The sequence below is a fragment of the Pelmatolapia mariae genome, linkage group LG1 (genome assembly GCF_036321145.2).
Source record: "Pelmatolapia mariae isolate MD_Pm_ZW linkage group LG1, Pm_UMD_F_2, whole genome shotgun sequence".
Taxonomy (NCBI): domain Eukaryota; kingdom Metazoa; phylum Chordata; class Actinopteri; order Cichliformes; family Cichlidae; genus Pelmatolapia; species Pelmatolapia mariae.
In genome coordinates this window covers 27,521,426-27,542,276 of record NC_086227.1, presented here as the reverse complement: position 1 = coordinate 27,542,276, position 20,851 = coordinate 27,521,426, and the positions used below count along the sequence as shown (strand labels likewise).

Here is a 20,851-nt window from a genome sequence, read left to right as displayed (position 1 = left end):
ACAAACACACGAGTGCTGCTGAGCTGCTCCTTTCGCCAGTGCTTTGCTCTTTTAGATGTATGTGCAAAATGTAGATTAAGTGATTGGCAGAGTGGACAGCAGTTTGCTTGATTAGATTATTGTGTGCACAATTATTTAAAAAACAAAATTAGAGCCAACAAACAAATGATTAAAGTATAGCAGTATTTGCTTAACTCTTTTCTTAAACAGGACAAGATAAAACATTCCTCCGACACTGTGCGTGTGTGAATCAGTAGCCGGACAGACCTGTTTTGTCTGTATGTATAAAATTATTGGCATTCACCTTTTCGAATTTGAAAAGCTCATAAATAAAGCAAAGATTTTATGGTCATATATATATATCTATATATATATAGATATATAGATATAAATGTATATGTATAGATTTAAAACACATGCTTAGATTTAACCCATTTCCACTTAGAACTAAATTTGAATGAGTGACACTAAATCAAAGCCACAATTTAGGTGGGGTTTTTTTTACGTTAGAGAGTCGGAAGTGGGGAAACTGAAAGAACAAAGTCAGAGCAGAAGCTCATGCAAAATGTTGTACTGTAATATTTCCCAAAACGGTATCTGTAACATTTTTAAAGAAAATAGGCAATTTTTCATTTGCTTTCAATCTTTCTCATCATTTGTTTTAAAACACACACGCCCCACTCACTTGTAAAGCATTTTGAATATAGAGGCATTTTTAAGAGAATAAACGGAGATAAACTGTACCACTACTTTACATTAAAGTATTCTTTTATTATATTTTTTATTTAAAAAATTGTCTTTTAACTTTCAGTCTGTTTGAATTAAAATGTCATTTAAGCAAATATGAGAAATTGCCCCTTCTGAACAAGTAAATGCTTAAAGAGAACAAATTAAAATGTTCATATGTGCAGGATTGTTTTTTTTAAATGATTATTTTATTATCATTGCAGTATGACCAATCAAGCTTTTAGAGAGTCAATCATTTCAGTTCCTTTTTTAGAGGGAATAACTGAATTTCCAGTAGAGCAAAATCTGAATTTAGGACACTTTACACTACAAGGATTTAACCCTGTGGATTGCATCTGAACAAGCTTTCTCTATGTTGGTCCTTCAACTGCAAAACAGTGGGGTGGAATTTAAGGACCTGTAACGGCTCAGGTGTAAGAGTCTTGATTTTTTTTTTTTATCAAAATAAGACGGAGAATTCAAATTTTTCAAAAACTTTTGAACTGGATTTGCTTCTTAATGGACAAGAAGTGCGCAAACTGTGTTTAGACATCAAGCATCAATACACTCACTGAAAAACACACTTTCCTGACAGACATTTAGCAATGAGATGTGTCTGCTTTACCTGCGCGTGATTCAGCAAGTGTACGTAAGCTGTTGCCACTCAAACGTTTTCTAGAGAGCCCTCTGGTCCCGTCATCTGTGCGTCCGCTCCTTCACACATCCATTCATCCATCCATCGATCCATCCATCCACCGTTCTCTGTTCCCGGCTCAGGCGTTCCCTTCTTTGCTCTAAGGCAGTGCTTTCCTATACTAATTAAAATATTAGGGATAATGATGATCATACTGATAATAATAACAACAAGTACCACTTAAGCTGTTAACATAATTGCATTCCCCTCATGCCACCATATACATAACATTTGCATATCATTAAAATATATTTCCCACAGTGACTTTAGTGATTTTGGTGTTTTTAACAGTGGGTGTGAGGGAGAACGGACGGGTGGTGAGAACTGCACAGTGGCTGATCAGTCAGGCAAAGGTTTTGTAGTGCAGTAATGAAGAGAAGCACAAGGGAGCACATATGATTTGATTAGGAATTATTCTCCAATCTGATGTGTCTGGATTTAATTCTTTTTAAATACATGGAAATGTAGAGGAAAGAAATTATTTGTGATTGTGAGTAAAAAAAATAAAAATAAAAATCTGTTTCAGGTTAAACACTGTTGAAGTCGTTCATCAGACTAAATTAAGATGTGCCAGAAAAACAAACAATTTTTTTAACTTACAGTAATATATATAATATGGTTCAGGCACCAGATTTTCACACGTAATGTCGTGTTGCTTCTTGTTCTGCTACGACAAATGCCACTATTTTAGTTCACATTTGGAAAAGTGCATTGGGCATCATACAGTGATTTACTTTTCCTGATTTTCCTGATGAGGCAAACTACTTTATATGAAACTGCGAAAGAAATTCAATTGAGAAAAAAATCCAACTCGAAGGCCAACCGTCTGATGCTTTGACCGTTTGTTGTTTAAATGTGCGACAGCAAAATATACATATGTTTTGTTATTCAGAATAAAGAGATAATATGCCTTGCTTTTGATTAGACAATGAAGAGCATTTAATGGTTTTTTCCCATCTTTTTCTTTTCCTTAATCTTAGTCGCTGGACCTTATTTTTCAGCTTATGAATTGGGATATGCAGTAAAGAGAGAGAGAGAGAGAGAGAAAGAGAGGTAAAGCTGACTGGAGGGAGGGACAGGGGGGACCAAAGAGAGATTGCGTAAATTAAAATCCTTTTAATCTCCTTATAAAATCATTTACTTAATTCATCTGTCAAAGCATGTCAATATGTGCCGTGCTGATTTGCTGGCTGCGTGCGCGTGTGTGTGTGTCTGTGAGTGTGTGAGCGTGCAATTTGCATCTGTTTGTTGCCATCCGTGGTTTCGTGCCTGCATGCTCCCATTTTGTATGTGTGACCTATTGATGGCCTATATGAGGAAGTGTTGTTCTTTTTGTCTCTTTGCCCGCCTGTCTGTCCCTATGGAATTTGTTGTCTGTCAGGTTTTTTGCATTTGCCTGCAAACACACGCGCAGAGAAACGCACGCACTCATGCTTACGGCGGCCTCGCTCTCATGTGAAGGGTCCGGGCATTCCAGTGGTAATTTGGTCCCGTAAAGAGAAAGAGAGAGGTAGAGAGTGTGAGAGAGAGAGAGAGGGAGAGAGAGACGCAATGAGAGAGACAGACAGAGCGAAGTGGGAAGGAAGGGAGGGGGTTTGCTTTTGTCTGACACCAGCACTCAGGAGGTCCGCTGGACACACGTGTAAGCATGAATGCCCACAGCAACACACACTCTTAACACTAATGCATAACAATAAACACACAGATTTTACCATTTGCAGGTTAAAGTTATCAAAATGTTAAAAATACAGTGACTTATTCTTACACACACACATGCATCTACATATGTGGATGTAGATATTAAAAATGCATTGTCTCACACACACTTAGAAAGCCACTGAGAGATGACAGAGCAAAATGGGATGAGCCTTGATGATGTGAATTTGTCTGATTTATGTCCAATCCATCAGTGCTCTGTGTGTTTCTGAGTATGTCACGGGTCAGTGCCGGCCTTTATGTGTTGAAAGAGCAGTAAGGGAGACTGTACCAGATGTGACACAAACACACGCACACGCACACGCACACGAACACACACTGCAATTAGCCATTTTGCCACACTGGTGGTGAATCTGTGTGTGTGTGTGTGTGTGTGTGTGTGTGTGTGTGTGTGTGTGTGTGTGTGTGTGTGTGTGTGTGTGTGTGTGTGTGTGTGTGAATGCACGGTTGAATGCCAAAGCGGTGATCAAAAAAAACGAGAGAGAGAGTGATATATAGTGAGAGGCAATGTCGCTCATCTTATCTCCTCTTCTCTCCACAGCGCTCATCCTCTCATTCCCCACGTTCCATCATCCATACATCTCCGTCATCCATACATCAAAATGTGAATTCAATTATTATTACTATTATCACATTCTATCAAATCATTTATGCTCCGTCTGAGAATTACTCTCCGTAATGCTGCTGACTTTTCTGTCTTTTCAAATCTGCTATGACCAAGTATATAGTTTCAAGAAATGCAGAATAAAAAGAGGATGTTTTGCACCTGTGCAAATTTGAACTGTGTCAAAAGCACACAGGTCCCTTTGTAGATCCATCTGCTTGATTTTAACAAACGTTGCTTTAAACTAAATTACGTTTTCTTAGAATTGCTATATACATTGTGGGGTTTCTTTGGTGTCTGTGTTATTATTGTTTTCAGAAAAGGAGTCACTAAATTTGAATTTTATCAAGTTCAACCAGATGAGCTATTGAGTTACGCTTTAGATTCAGTGACTGGTGTATGCATGAGTGTGTGCGTACCCATCGTGTTGTGCTTAGGGCTTCTAATGCTGCTCCTCAGTCCTAATAGGAGGAGACAGCGCAGACCGGGCCACAATAGAGCAGATTTAGATGGAGAGGTGAGGTGTGTGTATGTCTCTATGTATGTGTGTAAAGTGTAAAAGTGTGTCCATGAGTTAAAGAGGATCACGAGAATGGTGAAGGTTCAAACCCCTTGTCTGTCTATGGCACTTTTCTGTTGTGCTGCCCATGGGGAGAGCCCTGTGGTTTCGCTGCTTGGGTTGTTCTCTCCCTCTGCACGGCCAAGCTGAGAGTATGATTAAATTGTCATTGTTTCGACAGTGTGTAAGAGGGGTTCAAAAAGACAAAAAAGGGAAGATACAGTAGAACGGGAAAGGGATAGCTACTAAGAGAGAGAGAAAGAAATGAATGACCATACCGCCTTCCGACTGACAGTGAAATATTCCTCCTCTCATCCTCCCATCATGCTTCATGTGTGTGCCTGATGGGGAGAGAATGACAGACCAGCCCACACCCCACCTCATGGTTTAGTTCTCTAGTTTTTTGCTGCTTTTTTCATCTGCCTTGCACTCTTTTTCTTTCACTCTTTCTATCTCCTGTCTGTGCACTAGGTTTCTCTCTATGCCAACTTTATCAGATGCACCATACAAATAAACTACAATCACATGACGATTTTCAGAAGTATTTGTTCTTCCCAAATGTACTGTATATTCAGATATTAAGCTGTTCAACAAAAGTGTATATTCTTTGAATCAGGGAATTTTGATTTCTAGTTATTAGACAAGATTTTTACAGTTACACACTGAAGACTGAATACTGAAGAAGGGTTTTTTACACTTTCTTGCTTCCTGCCCCGAACTTATTAATTTCATTAATTAAGTTTATTCCACCCGCTTCATTATACACAAAAAATGAAACGTACATAACAACATATATATGTATATTTACCTCATTATTCACAGCTTTTGGTGTTTTTGTGAAAAGGAAATTGTCTCTAACAAATATGTTGATCACACAAAATAACTCATTTATTTTTTTAATTTTATTTAAGAAAAAAAAAACAAGCCCAACAGCATCAGTCCTTGTTGGTCCCTCCAACTGTACCAACGGTTCAGCTTTGACACACATCCGTGCATGTGTGAGAAGATGCCACGTGTTAATATACAGTTCATTATTTTGCACATGTAAAAACAAGAAAACTATGTGTGTTATTAAGGCCTTGTTTCTGTGCATGTGTGTATGTGTGTGTGAGAGAGAGAGACAGTGAGTGAGATCGCATTTGTGTCTATTAACTGCGTTTACGCTTTCACACAATAGTTAAATTGTATTTGACATTTTGAAAAATTTCACTTTTAGTTTGATGTAGCTTAAATAAAATATACGTTTATTGCTTTTTCCAAAATATGTAAAAAATATATTTTGGAAACTATGTAAAAAATTACATAGTTTCATCGCTGGTAACTTTAGTAAAGATCAGATGTTAAAGTATTTGTGCATGGAACATTTATGTGAATTATGTTTACATTAATAAAAAAAATGCTCTAATCCTACATGGTAAAAACTCTTCTTTTCTTTAGGATGCGTGCTCCTCTGCGTAGCTGATCCGCTCTTTTATTCATGGCAGTAGATAATTCATTTTCTCTTTATCCCTATCTTCCTTTACCATTCAGCACCCTCCACCCACCCACACGCACGCGCGCGCACACACACACACACACACGCACGCTCCTCTTCTCCCTCTACACACCCCCCCTCCCTTGTGGAACTGTCACCTTTCTGCACCCGCTCAGTCCCTATTAAGGCCGACAGCCCATCTGCCGCCTGCCCCGCTAACAGCTCCCGTCGCTAACGCTAACGTGCACACACATCCACATCCGCTCAGACACACACAGAGGGCTACGTTCAACCCCACCTGCCCTGCTGCACATGCAGTCACACGCAGAGCAACATCGTCAGACGTATATGTATATCAATATATGCATCCGCTCAGTATTTATCATGATCTAATGATTCTTTTAATTACTTCCAAATATCAAAAAGTCTGTACCAGACTTTTTTTCTTGATTTAAAACAGCCACTTTTGATCTTGCACATTATGACTTTCCAGGCAAGTATAAGGCTGAGTGTTATCGGGAGTAAGTATAAATACTATAAGAACCATGTAAACGATCTAGAAAAGTCAGCAATTTGCAACAAGAAGTGTAGAAATGAAAATAGAACCCACAAGTTTATTTGCGAGGAGGAAACCAATGGGATCATCGGGAATTTTTAATGCAGCAGAGGAGATTGGCTAGTCTTTAGTTCAGTTATTTATTAGTGTTCATATCTCTATGTTTATCCATATTTATGCATACAAATTGTCTGTGTAACTGCAAGACGTCACACTACCCTGATGAGAGGAGTAATTAGGTAGGGCAGTTGCTGCTTTGTGTGTGTGTGTGTGTGTGTGTGTGTGTCTGTGTGTGTGTGTGTGTGTGTGTGTGTGTGTGTGTGTGTGTGTGTGTGTGTGTGTGTGTGTGTGTGAGTGTTGTGGCATTTGCTCCCTTCAGGGATAGGTGCGTTTTGCATTAGCAAGAATGGCAACTGTCTCATCAATCACTGCATCACCATGTCACACACACACAGACACACACACGCACACACACATATGTACACGCATACCATGGCATGGTCATTCTGTTCACAGATGGGCCAGCAACACATGAGCGAGTCACTGAGCATCAGAAAGACACCAACGATCTCCGTGCTTTCACACACACACACACACACACACACACACACACACACACACACCGCCACACATCCATAGTATGTCTGCATGTGCTGGTTCTTGTGCTGCTTACATGTACTGACAGGAGCGTGAAATAGGTTAGGTAGAATCACATACATTAATGTGCCTGTCTTTTATTCTCTCCTTTACTCTACATGCATATTTAAATATTTATGATACGAGCTATTTCTTACATATATGAGTACTTGTGGGATTGAATTTTTCAATTGACTTATTATTTGATGATGTTTAAACAAAATTTAAAATGTGTAAAATTCGGATTTTCATTTTACATATGTTTAGTACTGTGTTTCTATTTTAGTATACGATTCACATGTGCTGAATTAAATTTTAAAAAAGAAAGAAATAAAACCTCATGTAAAGGATTGTCTGTTGGCTTTAAGATGCTTTTTTAATGAATTTCATTCTTCTGAAATGAAAAAAGAACTAGGAAAATCAGATTATGTGGTTATAAAGTGATAAAGCAGAATCTCTTTCGGTAATCCTAAACAGTTTTAGTCCAGGTTAATACAAATATCAGACAGAGCTTTTTGTGGTTTCTCTAAAATATCGTAATACAGACTAATCATAAAACTTTGTAAACTCAGGTTTTCTTTTCAGATGTATTTCTCGTGGTTCGTGATTTTTATGGTTTAAACCTAAATAAAGAAATCAATCAATAAATCACCTACTCTGTATGTCTCTTCCTCATCCGTACTTGTTATGTTGGCGTTTGGAAGGATATGGAGCTCATTTAAAGGTCCCATATTATATATTAATATATAAGTTATTATATAAGTTGTTTTATATTTAAATATATGTATATTTGACAAGTTAATTTTAGTCTTGCATATACCCAGACTGTTTCAGCTCAAAATAGCACACTGATATTTCTCTGATTTCAGCCCCTGTGTAAAAAAGCTGTTACAGCGTCTGTTACTTCTAATGCAGTTAAGATGCCTGCAGCCAAAATGTGACAGTTGAACCCAAATGGCTGGTAATACATACACAGGACTTAAACTGTTGCATACAATGTAAACCCAAATCAAGATGAAAACACAGTACTGAACAATCTACAGTGTTTTCAAGCAAATACTTCATGTAGTCCGATTTCCATACAGCGCCTGTGGGCATACAATAAACGCTAAGCGTAATGTTGTAATATTGTTGCGGAGATACCGTCATTAAAAATAAAAGTAAATCACCTCGCCGTCTGTTTTTTAGATGTCAGAAGTGTCCCTCGTCTTCAGTCTTGCAACCCACAGCAAAGTATCTGGGGTACTTCGGTTACAGTGTTAGCACACACAGGTGTGCAAGGGAGAAAATATTCATTCAGAATGTAAGCGGGACGATCGGGAGACAGTGATCGAATTTTGCCGCAAACCTGAGTTACTTGTTCGGCCAGAAAGTTTTTGATTGATTATAATGGTTTATAATTCCCAGCACCACATGCACCTCATAGTGGATATACTTTAGTCCTTGGTGTGACACCAGAACCACTTCTCCCATCACCACCTCCACCGAAAAACAAAAAAACAACAGAATTAATAGTTGGCTGTCTATATAGCATTGTGACACTGCAACCAAAGCCAATAAGTGTCTGAAGCAGCAGCAGCAGCAGAAAGATATCGATTCCTTCTATTCACCAGAGTGGAACTAAAACCTACATATTACACACCCTGGCCCTCTACCTCTTACTGAGCCAACCCAGCTCTGTGGATGGATAGAGGGATGGTTGTCAGACAAGTCATTGGTCTGTCTACCTGCCTGTCTATGTGGCCCTCACATAAACAGGAACCCACACCGGGACAACATCTCACACTCAGACACACGTGCGTATGTGCTGGTTGTTTGTGTGGTAAACACATGTCTATCAGTTTGCGACACATACCAACATCCTGCTCTGTTTACCGATACACTTTGTTGGAGGAAACACACACAAACAGGAGTGTCACAGTAAAAAAAAAAATAAAAAGACCTGAAAAAGAAAGATTATTTTATTCATTGTCTTTTAACTTCCATGCATAGCTTAAAGTGCTCCCTGATTTCTACTTTTACATGTTTGGGATGAAATTATTAGTTGGCTTCAGCTCTGTAATTCTTTGGCAAAGTTTTAATATTAAATCAATAATTATTCTTAGGTTAATTGGGCTAGTATTACAGACATGATTATTATAATCGCTCTCATTAAGCAAAAGCATAAATGCTCAAAAGTAAGCACCTCTTCAGATCTTTGCACTATTTTTGAAGGATTGGTTTCTTACTATATGTTTTCTTTCATATTTTACCAAATCTGAATTTGTATCTGTTTTTTCTAGATTTTATCCACTGGTAGGAAACTGCTTTTCCTTCCACTTCCCTCGCTTCATTTTCCCCCGATAGTTTAAAAGTAGGGCATTCAGATCATTTTATTACAAGCCCAGCCATGATGTAATTTTTTCTTTTTTTCTTTTTTTAATTGTTTTTGTAAGGGATGCTTTTGATTCTGTTGCCTGTGGTGACCTTATCACCCCAGCGACAGCCCTGCTTCTGATGACGGCACTGGGTTTGATTGAAGGATGGCAGTTCTTCCTCTGATGCCTTTACTTTTATATTTCCTCCATTTAAAAAGGTTTTTTGAGGTGAAAACTGGTAAAACTCGGGGACAAAAGTCTCATGTACTAGTTTAAAATTCTGATCTGCCCCCTGTGCGTCTGTCTGAGAGCTTCTCATCTTTCTGCCTACTTGAGATGCTCTCAGCAAATTGCCCTATGTGTAAATCTTGGACCTTTCTTTGTGTATTTATGTTTTTTCTTTTCTGCCTCTCTCTGTCCTAACTATGCAGTTGCATAAATCATAATAGTTTTTTTCTTATGTTTACTGAGGGCTGAATGATTATGTGTGCCTGTTACTGTGCCCTTTCAAGCACGCTCTGTAATTCAGTGGTCATCCACTTAATTTTGTGTTTAAGATTTTTTTTGATTTTCCATTTCATTTTTGTTTCCTTGTCACTGTGTTGAGCTGAAGAAAGTATTTTATTAAAACAATAAAATGAAAAAGGTTTTGTGTTTAGTTTAGTAGTGTTTTGTTTACTACAGCGCTTTAACCTTTTATCAGATTCTGGTACTGAGAAAGCAGTTCATTTTTAGAAACAGGAACGTACAAAAATGTAACTTGTCACTGTTTCTATTTTTTTCCCTAAGTTTTATTTTGTTATTTTACCATTGCCCCTGAACAACTGATTTCAGTGTCATCAGATAGTTTTTGTGGCTTTTACGCAACACATAGGAACCATGTCTCGGCTTTACAGTCCCACTTGCTGTTTTCCTACTTTTCTCTGTTGTATTGTCAGCGCCATCCTTATGTTTCTCACTTTGCTTCTGTCTACAGAATGAACTTATCGAAGGGGCCATTAGTGAACAGCAGCAGTGAAGATAACTCCAAGTCGTCTTATGGTAAATGCGGCGCTGGCGCCTGGAGAATGCACCAGAGCTACGATCCACTGGAGGCCAACCACATGAGAGACGCACATGCCCTCTACAACCCCAGGTAAGACAGACTGGCAAGAAGACCACAGACACAAAAGAAGAAAGGGGGAATGACTTAAAAAGGGCAAAACAAAAGTGACTGTGAATCCATAAATCTACGTTGAGTTTTCTACAAAAGTCACACTTGACCTCTATAAACCTCGGAAGAAGAGAAAGAAAAGGCAAGCATTTGGAGACATCAAAAGCCAGTTTTTATTGGTCAGGATGTGTGCATGTTTGAGACTATTTGGAGAGAACCAACTTTTCTCCACCATCTATTCAAATGTGGGGAGAACGATTGTGTGCATGTGTGTCTTTCTTTGTGTATTTTTTTTAATTCATATGCCTTATCTGTTAAATTTGTTTGGAGTAATTTACATTTTTAACAACACTTTTTATGTTTTCAGCTTTACAAACCATCTTCTACTGTTCGTGTCACCAGTATTCTGTATTTTTATCTTTTTTTTACCTGCCCTCTATCAGTTTCTTTAAATAATTCCCTATAAATCCAAGTTAAGGGTGATCTTCAGTGTCGTTTGGGATCAAGAAGGGGTTCCCCATGGTACGACCAAGCCTTTAATATCTACTCTTTTTTTATTTCAAATTTTGGGAAACCCTAACTCCCTACCCTTGGGAAAAAATAATTCTCATTTAAACGCCACAATATAGAAAACATACAGATCCACTGTAAACTATATGTTATGATTAAACAGTGCAACTAAAATGAGAATATTTTTTTCCCTAGTATATATAGAGTATCACAAGGAATTTGGATTCAACTTGTGGCTCAAGGACACTTCAGTAGTGCAAATGCGTCGCAGTGCAGAGGCTTTAAATCACATCGTTTTGTTGAAGGACATTCTCTTTTACCATTACAATTATTCTCCATGCCATCTGTATGTGCAGTCAAACCTGAACGCATGAAAAGCTTCAACCAAAGTGAAATTTCACTTTAAAGTTCTCCAACAAAACCAGTTCTGACTTTATGTTGTTCCGGGCAGGTTTTGCTGAGGGCTGTCTTGCTTTATTTTTAGAGCTTAAACTGTAAATACGCTTCTTGTTTCACGTTTAAACACAGGAAATGTGTGACGCATTAAATATAGACAAACGTTATCATATCCTTCCTCCTCCTCTTTTGAAAGTTTCTCGGGATAAGAGATAGCATGACATGCCCTGAAAGCGAACATTTAACTGTAAGTATGCGCTTTCTATATAATTTATATAATTCAGGTGTATTGGACTAGTATAAATAAATAAGTATATTATTACTGTGTTTAGTGTTACTTGTTGTACATTATTTCACTTTAAAAACAGCTGAATATATATTTAATTTAAATAGGCTATATTAGAACCTAGTGTAACCAAAAGTGGGTTTCCCAAACTTTGTCTGTCTGTTCTCCAGATCGTGTTTTCACTCTCTGGATTTTGGACATTATGCTTCAAGATCTCACTGACTAACATGATTATCTTAAATGAACATTACTGTGATTTATTATGTTGTTATTATTGTTGTATTATTGCACATTCTTTAGGAACAATATTGATTAGTGCATTGTTAGGGTCTTGCGAAGCCCTTTAATTTTAAATGCATGTGTGTGTGCGTGTTCCTGTGTGCGCTGTAGACTGGGAAGTTTTAGTCCAATAGGATTTCAGGGTTAGTCTGGGTCAAGCCAATTAGAGGTCTGGCAAGCCATTCTCACGCAGACCCTCGGCCAGTCACCAGGAGGAGTGTTAGTAGCACAATGTGAGTGTGTTGGCAGACAGTGAAGTCTGGTGATGAGAGGTGTAAAGGTTTGCCAGGGGCTATGGAGTCAGTCCGTGGCTTGAAGTCACACAGTACATTTGTACACATGGATAGAGACACACTAGGCTCCAAAATGGGGAGCATTATTTCGCCTCTATGGTTCAAAACAAACTGCAAATTATATTGTTATTGTGAATTCGGCTGCCGCAAATATGCCAAGCCTACATGATGACATAACAGTATCCCCTAACTACGGGGGGAAAAAAACAGTACTGTGAAGTTAACAACTTGAGGATTTATCTCAAGACTTGTGCTGAAAAAATACAATCTGGGGATTTGCAATTCTGTTAAATTTTTAGAATTTTATTTCTCCTGAAACCGAGCTCAGAGTAGTCCTTTCTCACGGCAGGCAACCTAACTTACCGTAAGAAAAGTGTCCCTCCCAGTAAGACGTAACTGTGGGACAGGAATACCAGTACTCTAAATCTGAAGCACTTGAACTCAGACATAGTTCATTACTTATTATAGTTTATTATTATTTATACTTATGTATGTCCATCTGTGACAAAGCAACACATCCAGTAAAAATTGTTTATTTTTAAAAACTGGCCTTAAAAAGCTAACACTAAATATTAAAGTACTAACACTAAATATTAAGGTAAAAGTCACCTTACCTCAGTTGAACCTTTACCCCTACACACACACACACACACACACACTCACACAACCACACGTTTTCACTTACACACACAGTAAAAGGAACACATTTTCTTACACACACATGCACTATAAGATCACAGGAACACTTCCTTAGGATATCTGACCTCCAACTGTGTTGATGGGATTTGGTCGTGATTTATATGCACTCTCTCTCACACACACTTGCACAGACACACACTTGAACAGCACACACACACCGAAAATGAAAGAAATCCAGGTTCAGAAGGAACAATATTTAGAAATGAATTTAAATGAATTTAGATTTATAGCAGTGTTTTTATTTTATCTCTAAGAATAACTTTTTTTTCATATCACAGATCTCTGTAAAAAAAAATAGCAAAGAAATAAATTTAATTTAATTTTAAGTTTTCTGGGGCCTTTTCTTGTATTAAAACTTTTTTGAATTCTAAAGAAATTTCTTAAATGCTTTTGGAGATCTGCAGTTTTCATTGGACAGCAACAATATTATTCCTCTTTTTATTTAGGCCATCAAACCATGGGAATGTGATTAATGTCAGGCAGCTAGAGTGCGCTTGAATACACACACACACTGTGCTGTAAACTGAGCCCAATGTAATCATAATGATAAAGCAGATTGCCTTAACACACAGATGGGCTTCCCAAAAGCTGTGTGTGTGTGTGTGTGTGTGTGTGTGTGTGTGTGTGTGTGTGTGTGTGTGTGTGTGTGTGTGTGTGTGTGTGTGTGTGTGTGTGTGTGGACAACGCTGATTGGATTGCAGATTTATAGAAGAGGATTACTGCAGGAGCAGAGAGAGAGAGAGCGAGAGAGGGGAAAAGAGAGAGGGGGTTTCAGACACTCACCTCTCATTAACTTCCACCCTCTTCACCTCGACTCGCCCTATTCTCAATCACGGACACGCACATGTACGCACACATAGATATACACATTTAAAATTTTGTTTAAGTGGAGCATCTCGTTCTTTATATTTACCAATGATATGCTGATTCAGTATTTAAATCTTAGTAATTTGCAAGAAGTTTCAAAAGTAAGAATCCTGCAGAATGCTGCAACAAAAAACATTACTGGGTAGTCATTTAAAAACAATACAGCCACATTTTAAAGAAAAAAGTTCTTGGTGACAAGACCAGAAAATGTGCCTTTTTTGTTGTAGTTCGCGAGATCTACGCGAGTTTTGAGCTTTGTATAACTATTATACTGAATGTAAATTATATTCAAATACATGACATTTAAGGGGAAGACATTCATGAAGGTTCCAGATTAAAGAAAAACGGACAAAGGCGCAGTGTGAAGTGGACAGAAAGAAACAGTCAGAGACAGACAGAGAGACAGAGATGGCGAAAGACAGTGGGCACTGCAGCAAACCTGATTATGACTGGATGTGAATTAGATTCCCTAACAGATGGTCCAGGAGTGAGACTGTAAGGTGCATCAGCCAGCAGTGAGGGGAGGAAGAGGGGGAGGATAGAGGGCATGGGTGGGAGAGAGAGGGAAGAACAGGCCAGGAGGCTCGGAAGACGAGTGTCAACAGCAGCTTGTGGCAGGTCAAAATGGGCATTTACAGTGAAAAGAATCTTGTTTCACATTTTTATTCAGTGTATTTGGAGTCGGGTATTTCAAGTCTATCACTTTCTCTCTTTTTTTGCAGTATAAATGAAGTAAAGTGATGATATACAGAAGTAAAAGTAATGAACTGGGAGAATCTTTAACAGTCATTGCATTTGGATATAAAGTAGTATTACACGTGTAAGGTTAAATATGATCTGTCTAGATGTATTATTTGTGGAATATTGAAGTAAACATTGAAACGCACACATTGGATGGTGCCTGCTTAGGATTGATTTTCTCCATTTTCACAGCTGCTGTGGATTATTGTACATATTCTGGCTCTGCTTCTCTCTCACACCCTATGATGGATAGGTGTAAATCATCACAATCCTGTAGTGACAGCCCAATTTCCCCAAATCTGATCTGCTTAAAGAATGCAGCTTTGACGCTCTACTCACTTGTGTCTCCTTTCCTCTCCTCTCCCACATTCCGTTTTCCCTTTTATTACACTTTTTTTCCCTTATTCTGTCTCAGATCGAGGACCATTTTACTTCACACACACATTCTCTCTCCCTACTTTTGCAGCACTGCGCTCTTTTCCCATCCCCTCCTTGCCTCTATCTCCCTTCCTCCCCTTCCTGTCTCACTGGCTCGTTCCTGTGTCACATTTGAAAGCCCTGTCATATTTACTAGAGTGAAAATCCTCTTTCACCATCTGCTTAATATAATGTGCCTTTAATCCGATGGGGCATATTTTGTTTTTAAACACTTTTTATTATACTTTTCCTCAATTTGATTTGATGTGGCGCCTTGCCCAGATCTCTGCCTGTCTCTGTATGAGAGAGAAAGCTGGAGAGCTGTACATCTCACTGTACACTGATAGTTAAGTGTGCGCGTGTGTGTTTGGGCGCGTGCTACAATGCATGTGTGTTGGTGACAACAGCAAGTGTCAGTAAGTGTTTGGAAGGGCTGCTGCGCACCTAATGCTAAGTGATAACACTGCTAATCCACACATGCACATAGAAAGAGAGAAGAATGCTAACCTTGATCAATGACCTTTCTTTTATAAAGGAGCCAGCCTACATTTCATAAAACTGACACTCCTGAGTAAAACATTCTTAACAATATCAATTGAACAAGCAGTGTTAATTTGTACGTTTATGTATTGAATTCATTTTATATATTGTTCAACTAATAAAATATCTATGCGCATATTGCCGCCTTGGTTAGGTTGGTAATTTGCCACATGCAATATCTCCTATAGACTTTACCGAGGAAGAGGATGTGTACAGTACTTTCTACTCTTCGGATTTCATAGCGCATAATATGAAATAAAAATAATAATAAAATACAACAACAGAACTTAAATAAACATCAAATTTTCAGTGATTTATGTATTAAATAAATATTTTGATATGGTTAATCAGTGGCCCACTGTGCACTGTATGAAGTTGAGCCGTTTTAGAGATTTGAAGAACGGTTTTTACAGTAGACAACCATCCTTACAAATACAATGACATACAAAAGATAAAGGAGATGGAAAGGGGGAGAGAGAGGGGCAAACAGAAAGGTGAGGAGAGAGAGGGAGAGGGAGTGAGAGAGAGACATGGGAGACATGGTGACAGAGATAATGCCTGGCAGCAACATACTTATCAGCCAATGCTCCACAAGAAAATGACCTAAATCATCAAGATTCCCATCTGACACACACACACACACACGAGTTAGTGGTGCACTGACTTCCATTGTTGCCCTGAACATGCTCCCCTTCTTCACATCTTTTTTTCATCTTTATATATAATAATAGACTGTATTTTATGCAGATTACACAAGACTCTGTATAAATCCCTAATTTTTTCATTAAAGAAGTGAATAGACGAGAAACAAAAAGCACGAGGAGAGCGGATTGTGACCTGAAAGTCTGCACACTGATGACTGAAAACTGGTATTTATATGAGCAGACTCAACATGATGCTCCTGAAAAGTTTGCAGTTTGAAAAGTACATAATTCTTAATCAATGGAGAGAGGCTGAGAACACCCGGCATGTTTTGCTTCCCACTGCTTCTCCAATCACATAGGGATGCGTGTGTTATTCTCTAGACTACAGCTTTAGACCCAGTAGAATATCTCCCTAAGTCTTTCTCGCTTTTTTGTAACACTGCGTGTGAACCATGTATTTGCATCTGTCACATTTAGATTCATACTGGAATTCATAGTGTCTAAACTCTCACGCACACAATCACAGACACAGGAATATAGACACACACTCACACTTCCTTTCCTCTGCCAGTCTTTACAGCCCAACAGCCCATCGGGCAGAATGTGTTTTAGCCATTGTCAAATTGATTGTATGTAATCAGGGGTTTATTCTGCAGCCAATGAACTGAATTACAGGTTTCCTGCCCTGACTAACACTGTAACAATTGATCTGCTCCCTGGTGTGTGTGTGTGTGTGTGTGTGTGTGTGTGTGTGTGTGTGTGTGTGTGTGTGTGTGTGTGTGTGTGTGTGTGTGTGTGTGTGTGTGTGTGTGTGTGTGACAGGATAGAGAGACGGAGAAGAAATGATAGGGGGGTGTTTGTGTGTGAGAAGTAGAATAGACGACAGAGAGAGATTGAGACCTAAAAGGAGCAAAAAAGAGAGGGGAAAGGGAGAGCCCAGTAGGAGGGAGAGTGGTTTAGATTGACTGTCGCTGTTGGAGTTTTTATTTTGTCTTTTATTCATTTTTGTCACTGAAAACAACTATAATCACCCACACACTGTGATTCCACACACATAAACCCACACTGAAACAACGCATAGCTTTTTTTTTCTGAGCTCTATTTCACTGCTTTTAAACTATGCAGTTATCTTGCAGAATGCACAACATAAAACACAGGTTCAAAGTTAGACTCACAGGATTTTGCTGTATGTACGTGACCGATACATGATTTCAGCTACCACAAAGCAAAAAGTGCACATGTCCTTGCTTGTAATTGCATAAGAGTGGTCACCTACGTCTTTGAAAATGCTGTGTGCAATTGTTGTGTTCCTATTTTTGCAAAAGCATATTCACTACTGTATCAAACTAACTGACATGGAGTTCAACAACCCTCCAAAGATAGGAGACTGTTTAAAATAGAGAGAAAGAAAGAAAAACAAACTGAACAGTATAAGTGTTGAAAAAGCAATTCAATATATTGATGAAATCATTCTATTCATTTGACTATGACAATGTAAATGTAAATGCTTTTTGCTCCTGTTCCCCTCCTTACTCCATTCTTTAATTCAATGTATTTTCTTTTATGTCTTCCACCCTTCCTTCACTTCCTCTCCCTCCCAAAGCATTGCTGGTATCATCTAGATAGAATTGTGTAAGGTTTTCTCTCACTGTTTTTTTTTCTTTTTTGCTTATTGGACTGTGTGTTCTTATCAGCATTGAGAGCACAATGCTTGGTGTGATGGAAAGGTATTAGCCAAGCCGAGGTAGCTACATTGTCAGCACTTCTTCCTGCGCTGTCTCTGTTGCTCCCACTTCTCCTTCTTCTCTGTTTCTCTCTCCGTTTCTTCTGCTCTTCTTATTTTTAGCTGTTTTTTTGCTTTTTATTTTTTGGAGATATGTTTTGTAAGCAGTAAGGCAGTGAAAGCCATCACATCTTTACACCATCCGAAGTTTGGCAACGTATAATTAAATGCACCTTTGTCATTTTAAATTCCCATGACACTTATGGTAATACTTTTACTCAGTAATGCTATTTCGGAGATCTGGCCCTTTAGAAACATTGGCAGAAGAGCCCAGGGCAAGCAAAATAAGCAACCAGACAATCAGAGAAGTTATCAACAAACTGAGAGTTATCTGATTTGGTAGTGACAAGCCGATGTTAAAATGACTAAAAAGACTAGTTAGTTCTCTTCTCTTCTCTTCTCTTCTCCTATTATGATCCTCAGCCCAGTAGGGGTGGGTGAAAACAGTTTAGAGTTGTTTGAGGATCAGTTTGTGTTTATGGCTGCCATCTAGCGAGGTAGTTGTTCAAAGATTGTATATAATAAAGCAGTGCAAGTGCACACAGAAACACAGACTAAAGGAGCGCACAGCAAACAGCACAGAGCGAGGCAGAGAGTAGTTTCTCTAATACGATGATTGTATGTTTGTCCCCGCCAGTTGTCAGGCCACTGCATCACCCTACCACTGTAATGACAGCTTGTCATACTAAAGTGGCCCACCTTCTTTCAAAACACACAAAAAAGCATTTCTTTCTTCTTTCTTCCTTTCTTCCTTTCCTCCCCATGCCTCCACATATTCATCTTTTATGAGTAACTGTGCCTTCCTTCAAGTGAGAAATGAAAAAAAGAAATAGGCCTGAAAAGAGAGAGAAAATGACAGGGATCGACTTGGAAATGGATACAAGCAAAGGCGGTCATTTGTGTGTGTGTGTTTGTGTGTGTGCTGGTGTGGTCTCCCTCAATAAGAGACACCTAAATAGAATATTCAGTGTCTGCAAGAACTAAACAGCAACTTTGGCCGCTTTAAAAATGGTCTGTTTTATAATTTGCATTACAGCTAAAATATAAACCTAAATAAATCCGCTCAACCTCATTTGCTAATCTTTTTTGATTGTTTGTTTGTTTACTGTTGCATTAAAAAAAACATTGGCACCTTAGCCATTTTCCCTAAAATTATACAAAATATACAAAAAATACATTAAATGCAGTAAGTTTGTTAGTGCAAAGTGATTATTTTATGCTATAACATATACCGCTTCTTTTTTGCCGTACATGATACATAGTGCTGTTCAATATAGAGCAATCAGCTTATGTGCTAATTACTTGACTATATTTGTAACTGTGTAGGTTTCAATATCACGAGCATCAAAATCTTAAAGATGGCAAAAAGAAAACGGAACTGAGTAGAACCGTTAATACCAAAATGTGATTACTTTGCTTGTAATCACAAAGAGGTTGTGTTTTACTGTTATCATCTCATAAAACACTGCTTACATCTTTAAGCCCTGTCTGAATAAAGGCGAAGAACGGCAAACACATTTGAGCTGTTTCCACTTTATTTACATTTCTTTAAACACCTAAAAACCTAAAGAATTGATTAAAAAGAGACCCAACCCCTTCTCTCTCTTCACACTCATCTGAAGAGCAGACAAGCACAATAAGACTGCTCTTTCAGCACTGAGCCATCGCTACATAGCACCATAATTATACTGATAACATACATACATAAATGCATTCAACCTCTCGCTCGGCACAGCGCACTGGCTGTGATTTCTTAATCTTCTTTCCTCTTCTCCTCTCCTCTGCATGCGTGTCTTCTTTTTTTATTCTTTTTTATTCCTCCCCCTTCGACTGCCATTATTTTTCATTTATAAGCACAGTTAGAGAGCGCGAGAGAGCACTGAGGAAAAAAAAGACGAGATAGAGGAAAAAGGGGGAGAAGAAACTGGAATGGAGAACGGAAAGATAGATAGATGAGAATTTGAGAGAGAAGGAAAAAAGCGCCTGAGATCTTTTGGCACTTAAACTCTTTCGCTTAATGGTACTCAGAGGGATTGACGGTCAAAAGGAGGGGCCACAAAAGAGCATAAAGAGTGAGAAAGGAGAGATTAAATCATCACCATCACATCATCTACTTAAATGGTTCTACTCTCTTTTTCTGTCACCACTGTTTTTCATCCCATAGACACAGAACATAGACATCCTCTTGCGATCTCTTTCCTTTCCATTTACACTTTTTTCTGTACCACCTGATACTGTCTATGCTTCTGCCTTTCCTTCTATATGTCTCCATAGACTCTCTTTCTTTCCCTAATTTTCTCTTCCTTGATTTGTGTCCAAACCTTTCTCACAATGTCAGCCTCATTCCAAACTGAAGGCCCACCTTAGCATCAGATAAATGGATTTATAGACACTGGTGAATACCGCAAACCCACGATAAATGGAGTCACTGAATTAAAAGAACCTCCAGCAAGGGTTTAATATATGATGAAAAAGGTGAAAAGGGCCAATGCATTCTATATCATAAATGTCAATTCACATTTGAACGGGAAAATTTCAGGGGAAAAGAGTGTTTCCTACATTACAATGCGTTTGCAGGGTTTTTTGCAGGCCTTCTTTCTGCATATCAGTCATTTTAAAGCTGAGATGCAAATTAAAAGAAAAAGTGTTGTTTGTCAGTAGACAATCATCAGTCATTGCAGTCCTGCAACTACTCTTTTTTTTCCCCATTCTGTCTGTCTTTTGCATTAGCTGTCTGCCTGTCTGCCTTTCTGTTTTCCTGTCTATATCCATTCTTCATTCCCCCACCTGAACAGCTCCCCATTCTCCAACCAGGCACTGTCTGTGTTTTATGGGTCCCTGTAGAACGGGGATCTTTTACAGGCCGACTGGACTTTAGAAGCCCCTCGTTTAGCAGCATCCTGCCTTAATTAAAAACCCCT

General features: G+C 38.5%; 1 protein-coding gene across 6 annotated transcripts in view; it reads left to right on the top strand.

Annotated features, from left to right (window-relative positions):
- The window catches only part of esrrga (estrogen-related receptor gamma a), a 114,223-nt gene that overhangs the window by 42,091 nt on the left and 51,281 nt on the right, over positions 1 to 20,851 (top strand). For all 6 annotated transcript variants that reach the window (XM_063477635.1, XM_063477616.1, XM_063477597.1 and 3 more), the window contains exon 2: positions 10,299 to 10,457. In XM_063477635.1, coding sequence (XP_063333705.1) covers positions 10,300 to 10,457 — 158 coding nt within the window. In that variant the 5' untranslated portion in view covers position 10,299. The remainder of the gene's footprint in view (positions 1 to 10,298; positions 10,458 to 20,851) is intronic.